Raw genomic sequence first — 7,242 nt, forward strand, 5'->3', positions numbered from 1 at the left:
GATTGGTGAACACTTTTCGGTCCATGTCCTCGATGTTTGTGTTAGCAGCATGAGTGTTGGATTCATTAAACCCTCACACACGTCTATTAGACATTCGATCATGCTATTTTTATAAGGATACACTTGGAACTTAATAGGCGGATAAGCTAAATGACCGGCCTGATGGTTTAACGCTTTTGGTCGCTCTGCTGGATGTTTACCGTACCAGCAGGATTTCGGTACTCGTAAAGCCTCACACACGCCCGTTAGATATTCAATCTTGCTATTTTTAGGTTAATAGTAAATCAGCTGATTGCGTGGCCGACGGGGTAAAAACTCAATTGTGGCTCTCCACATTTTTTTACCCTGCCGTTACGACTTCTGCATTCATATGAAGACCCCCCCAAACATCCATCCGACACTTAATCACGCTATTTTTACATTCATAGCGACAACGCTAAATGCTCGTCTACGGTGGTAAAAGCGGGTTGATGCTATGCTAGGTTTCTCTCACATCGTGTTGTTAAACATTGCGGAAATAGTGAGGAAAGGTTATAAGGAGGGGACCGTTTTTACGGCGGTTTGCTTTGCCGGCTAAAGGACCTGCTGCTGGGTTGTATGGCACCCTGCACCCCCAAGGTCAAACCTCTCTGCTTACTAGCCGGCCTGAGGGATACCACGGTACATGAAGAATTGATTTATTAGCTGAAACAGCACCAGGGAGATTGAGGGGATGCATCATTTAATTTGCCACAGGTCAGAGCTGTCACTCATTCTTTATGGACCTTGCTACCAACACCTAAGTGCTGTCAGTCTTTTAATATCATTAAATATCACACTTTTTCATCTTCTCTTCTCGCGCCGTTCACAAGGGTCGGCGCTTTGCGCGCTAAGTGCAAATGTTACGGATGTCTATTTCTGCAGCTGCTTCCAAGAAAGTCAACAGTATTTGACTCGTGGATGCCGATCGAAAGGCGACCCCAATTACTGGCCTCGTATCTGAAAGTGGAGAAGCCGACGTTGGCCCCAGCTTCCATTCTGTGGCCCCTGTCGGGCAGGCGTCTGGGAGCCGGTGCCAGTGGAGCCCGTCTTGTCTGGGCAGAGCCGACCCCTGTGGGCCCCAGACTTCTTCCTTAAGGTCGCCGGGGGTCAAGGATCAGAACCACAATGGCCACCAGCACTCTTTGATTGTGCCTGTTGTTAGCTTAGTATTTCTGTGGTGCAACGTGTGTCAAGGTCTCTGTTCCCGGTTGACTGATTTACTGTTTTTGTTTATTTCTTTCAGATTGAAGGCAAGTGCCTCAAAGGAGATCAGGTATGTTGTTTTTTTGATGCATTGTACGTGGAAACCTCCTTTGCTGTTCCATAATCTTTAATGCTGTCATTCCTTTATCGGGTCTAACACCTACTCTCCTTATTAAATTGTCCGTAGGGCCCAACTGGAGAGCGAGGAGAGAAGGTAAGCCACACAAACAAGACAACACCCTCTGCGTCTAAAGCCAAGACTAGACAAGACTGCGAATCTAAATATCATTGTTCTCCAAACTCCACGTCTGATATGGGGTATTGTATCATTACACACAACCCATGTAGTCAGCTTATCATCATGTTTACCCTTTCATGTTTACCCACTCACTATTAACACATTACTAGTCATCGTTTTTCTACAGTATTTCCTCATCTGTATACACAACGGCGTCCAAACGCACACACACACGCTCCCCACGACGCCACAAACCCCATCCAGCTATGTAAACACACGGCGAGCCGCCGCCGCGCCACCGCCGCGCCGCACGCGCGACCGTCCGTCTCTGCCAAAGTAAGCCCGTTACCCACTGATCTGCCGGGAACATGTGGAGCAGACATCTGTCCCCATTAGCTTTACAAGCAGCATGCTGTAAGCCCTACCCCGGCGCTGCCAACTGCCCCGCCAATCCACCGCAGTCCCCCCCCCCCTCCCCCCGTCTCATCCCTTCTCTCTCCCCTCCCCCCCCTCCCCCCCTCACAGGGAGACGCGGGGACACCGGGACAGCCAGGCAAAGAGGGCAAGAGGGTGAGTCAACAGAAGCTTTCCACCCCCACTGTGTGGCCTGGCTTGGCGAAGGGGGGGGGGACTCGTTACCCCCATAAACAGGTGACCCCCCCCCCAGGGGGGCCAACGTAGATGTAGCCGAGCCGGGACCCCCCCCCCCGCTGGGCAGGAAGGCAGGGTGCAGTTTAGCCTATCGGTGGGGTGTGGCGTGGTGGGGGCGTGGTGTCTGCGGGGGTGGTGGGGGGGGGGGGGGGGGGTGATGCCGTGTAGACACACCGGGAAGTGGGAGACAGCAGAGGACACACTGGGTGTCATTTGGGTGTGTGTGTGTGGGGGGGGGGTGTAGGGGGGGGGGGGGGGGGGGGAGCAGAGGGGAATGCCGCCGTGACACTGTGACAATTAATTAATGAGCTTGTCGGCCATGGGGTCACTGACACACACTCACACTCACTCACAGACACACACACTCCTACTCACACACACTCACAGACACACACACACACACACACACACACACACACACACACACACACACACACACACACACACACACACACACACACACACACACACACACACACACACAGAATGAGTGGCAGCCCGTGCGGGGATCCCGTTGTGGACTGTGTGGAAGGAGGTATTCGGTTCCCCCCCCGAAGGCCTCGATTGGGTGAAGGTGAGATACAGCGCGGGCGAATGAATGAAGTACCACCGTACGCCCCTATTTGAGGCCTGTGATTATGGCACTGTAGGCCTTATGGAACTGGATCTAATGAAACACCCGGCGCGCTGGTCAGTTAAGGGCAGCTTGGCGGCTCTTACTGCCAGCGAGCCAACCACAATAGGGCAGTGTGCCTTTAAGGGAGCCGGGTTACACTGCGGTTGCCCTAAGTCCTCTTTCAACTCTCCGCTGCCAGTTGTCATTGAAAAAGCTTCTTAATGTTTTCCAAATGTCCGTATATAACGGGGAAGACGGAAAGGCGAGCCTGTCCAACGAACGCTGTCGATTCGTGTCATTAAAGTTGAATTAAGGTCTCGAAACAACAGGTGTAAAGGGTGTTCTTTCATTGGTCGAGGGGATCCTGATAGCCCTCTCTTTGCCTCTTATGTCGTAACCAGCGTCTCCCTAGCATTGCGGTCTCGCGCCAAAGCATATGGCAGCCCCCTTGGCAAAATATCTAAATATATATTTTGGTGGACATTACACGGACGAAACTAGGTCAGAGAAATGTTCCTCTTTAGAAAAGCACAAACATGATGCATTACTGGATCAGGCATCTGGACGGAGATTTCAAGCATTCCACCCTTCTGTTTGGAAACACAGACCTCCTCAAAAGACGTGCACGCAAAGGCCCAGGACAGGACGAAGTTAAAGCTCTGCGATCGAGATGGGCCGTGCTGTATTCCACAACAGCTGATGGTTTTGCATGCGCTCACAGTGACGGGGGGGATTATGTTTGCACGTTGCATGGTGCAAACATCAACACAGGCAAAACAAGCCAGCCCAGTGCAACTAGGGAGCAGCAGCACAGTTATCGGCTATCTATCCAAAGTCTTTCGACAGACATTCCCACCTCTGTCCTTAGGTGTCGGAGTGTATCCCTCACCGAATAAAGAAAAATAACAAAATGTCTGTGTCCGACCTATTATCAAAGGGCCACAATGCCATGGGGCACTTTCACTTCCTGGCAATTTTTGTACCCTCTTAATTGGTCTGGGGGCCAATCAAAGTCAGGTCCTGCGGTGCAGTAAGTCAGTGTACTGCAGATTGTTTTACCGTTCTCTAGTGTCCAAGCAAGGCTTGCAGTTACACAGTTACGGCTTGATAAAGTTCTCCCTTTAAAATATGAGCCGATTTCTCGGGGATTGGACATTTTTGGAAAACGTTTGGCTGTTGTCGTTGCACAACGCACATCTCTGCTGCTCTATTAATACCCAGTCATCGATGACTGGGCTGACTTCTCGGGGACTGTTAATGTGCTAAGGTTTCTGCTTATTCTTAGCTACGGTCACATGCTAGTGCGCTGTTGACCAACCTGTGTTTCTACACTTTCTTACCGTCTATTTGAGGCCTGCCTGGTTTGGCGTGGGGGCATTATCCGTGGGGGCATTTTTGCTAATAGCCAGCTGATACAAGCAAGCAAAGAGGCTCTCGCCCAATTAGCGGCTCTTGTCCAACCACCACAACATGTCGCCTTACGACCAAAAGGCCGTGGCTGCCATGACGATTAAACGGCACACTTTGACACGGGCGTTACGGAGAACGGCGCAGAAGGCAGGGTCTGGCGCCGTCCGCCAGAGGAATCGTCTCGGGCGACGTCCACTTCAATTCATCACCGCGGAGAAGGTGGCCGATGTCAGGCCCTTGGAGCGCTTCAAGGGTCCGTGAAGGACGTGGGTACCGGGAGGGAGATGGGGGGGCAGAGGTGGCGTGTAAATGATCGGCCGTCCCTCTCTCAGAACGCAGAAGCGGTAGCCGGGGGTATTGACCCCGTCCCCGTCCCAGTGACCCCGTGTCTGGCCCTACTCGCTGTGCGACAGCGCTGGTTTATAAGGGGTTGAGATAAAGGCTAAGGCTTCACAGACAGTTTGTTTAATGCGTGGCCGCAAACGACAGGCTGGACATGCCAATGCGAATGCCCCCCTCCAATCAATTATGGATCACAACGGCACGGGATTGCGCGCAGGGTGGGAGGCAAGGAAAGCAATAGGCAGAGCCAATTAAAAACAATAGCCTTTTGATTTTGTGGCATCGCTGTCCTGAAATATTTACCAGTGCCCATAATGAACAGTTTCTATTGAATCACCTCGATTGTTGTACTCGATTCCTGGCCCATGACAGCGACGTGTGTGTTCACATGTGCGTGTATGTGTGTGTGTGTATGTGTGTGTGTGTGTGTGTATGTGTGTGTGTGTGTTCGTGTTTGTGTGAAAAATCTCCCATGCCCACCAAAAAAAACACATCACGCTGTTGTTTTTCAAACGATGGAGAGAGCCTGCTGACGTCAGCGCGGGAGCCTGAAATAGGAGCAGAATCCCATGCGTAGGGCTCGCACCCTCGCCAGCACACACAGCAACAGAACTGGGAGCCCGGCCCGGCTGTATTCATGTTGTGCCAGGTTCTCCCATCAGCGTACTTCACTTTGGCAGTTGGCACGAAGGGGGGGGTGAGGGGGGTGGGGGGGGGGGGTGAGGTTGGCTCCGTGTGTAGGTTCATTCTAGATACAGGTTCAGCCCGCGGGTAAGTCAGGAGGTTTGCTTTGGATTAATAAGTAAGTGCTTTGAGAGCACACGCCGCAACCGCACGCACACACAGACACACACTCTAACGCATGCACACACACACACACACACACACATACACACACAAGCATGCAAACACACACACACACATGCACATACACACACACACACTATAGGAATGGGTTTCTGAGGGGCAATCCATGCCTCGCATACAAAGTTTAATTAAGTATGCAAACGTGCGTACAGATATTTGAACAAAAGAGGCCTAATGGCTAAACTTAGTCAAACTTAGTTATGTTTTAGTGGAATGCTTTCTGGGCATTAAAACTTTGCACAACATTACAGTAACGGACATTTTATTTCGTCCAAGTCAAAGTTTGAGAGCCTGACGATAAACGTTACAACGTACGTCGCCGCGAAGCCCGTGAGCCCACGTGTTCCGTCCTCTCTCGAAAAAAGCCGACCTTGAATATTTCAACGTGTATCCTTCATGACGTCTTCATTAAATCATTCATCAAACGGAGGGGCGCGCCTCCTTCTACATTGAGGGAGCGCTGCGCTGCCTTTGATTTGCTTCTGTTGGAGGATGGCAGCCTCCAGCCACGCAACGCACCGTGTTTGTTCCTGGGAAGACGTACAGTACGTTTGCACTCACGAGGAGCCCTGGAAAGCAGGATGCAACCGCGCAGCCTCCCTGTTGCTCACTCTTCCTCCCCGCAGCCTGCAGTTCCTCCCCGCAGCTCACTCTTCCTCTGCAGCTGTGTTCAGGGACGATTAAATATGCTGCTTTAACCCCACTAAGCATGACTTAATTCCCCCCCCCCCCCCCCAAGTATGGGAGACACTGTTGGTGATAATTACGGTGCAGGCGTAACAATGGCGCGATAATTATCTACTTCTTAGCCACATTGTTTGTTTGTGACTCTTTATAGCAATTACCGCGGGTTATTTTTTTATTCTAATGAGCGTCGTAAATGATAAATGGTCGGCATTAGCTTCACTTTGCAATGTTTTGAATAGCGTTGAGGCAACATTATCGCACACCCAAGTCAATGACCCGCTTACAGACCCTTTTTCGGGGGTCAAGCCGTCGCCATGGTGACGGCCGGCACAAGTTCAACGGGGCCCTTGAACCATTCCTATTGCGCCGTTTTTCAAAGGGGGAGGAAATACATTTTGTTGGGGCAGAATTGGTTTCGTTTGGGTTTTTATGGTCGTTCTCGAGGTAAAGAAAGTCTCCATCTCTCTCTCTCTCTCTCTCTCTCTCTCTCCATCCTGAGTGACCATGTTTCCCAAAGCGTATAGTCTACGGTCAGAACCCCATCTCTCAAAGCTGTCAAAACACTGCCATCTGTCAGCAGGGCTTGAAACGAGTCCGAACAGAGAAATCGATATGGTCTGTGCTTTTTACTGTCCACGGCTGCATGTCATTAGTTCTTCCTCCGGTGAGTTCACTCTCTCTGGTCCGCCGTAGTTTCATCCGGGAGAAAGAAAAGCACCTTATACGATTCTATTCCTGTCTATTCTCTGGTGGACGATAGTTTCATGTAGTAGAATGTTAAAAACCTAGCACTGATTCTAGTCAGCTCAATCCTCTGGTCCACGGTAGTTTTATCTAGTAGAAGGTTAAACACCTGGCTCCGATTCTACCCGTGTCTATTCTCTGGTCTACAGTAGTTTCATGTAGTAGAATGTAAAACACCTAGCTAGGATTAGTCATGTCTATTCTCTGGTCCATGGTAGTTTTATCTAGCAGAATGTAAAAAACCTTGCTACGATTCCAGGCAAGGCCAGGCAACTTTATTTATATAGCACTTTTCATACACATGGCAGACTCAAAGTGCGTCACGTGTAAACACTGTCATACAATAAAATAAAATAATGGATAAGTAAAAGTAAACATAGACAAAGTTAAGAAAATAATAAAATAGATAGAAAAATAAAGGCAAAGTTAAAATAGCATTTTAGAAAGGGCAATGTATTTAAGG

The 7,242-nt window shown here is 50.1% G+C and overlaps 1 protein-coding gene across 1 annotated transcript in view; it reads left to right on the forward strand.

The window, feature by feature from the left end:
• LOC130404923 (collagen alpha-1(XIX) chain) overlaps positions 1-4,400 on the forward strand; it is a 38,331-nt gene extending 33,931 nt beyond the window's left edge. Inside the window, exons 10-13 of the mRNA XM_056609871.1 lie at positions 1,265-1,294; positions 1,412-1,438; positions 1,988-2,032; positions 4,221-4,400. Of these exons, the coding sequence (XP_056465846.1) occupies positions 1,265-1,294; positions 1,412-1,438; positions 1,988-2,032; positions 4,221-4,400 (282 nt within the window). The remainder of the gene's footprint in view (positions 1-1,264; positions 1,295-1,411; positions 1,439-1,987; positions 2,033-4,220) is intronic.
• Positions 4,401-7,242: the final 2,842 nt, after the last annotated feature.

This window comes from Gadus chalcogrammus, chromosome 15 (assembly GCF_026213295.1).
Source record: "Gadus chalcogrammus isolate NIFS_2021 chromosome 15, NIFS_Gcha_1.0, whole genome shotgun sequence".
Lineage (NCBI taxonomy): Eukaryota > Metazoa > Chordata > Actinopteri > Gadiformes > Gadidae > Gadus > Gadus chalcogrammus.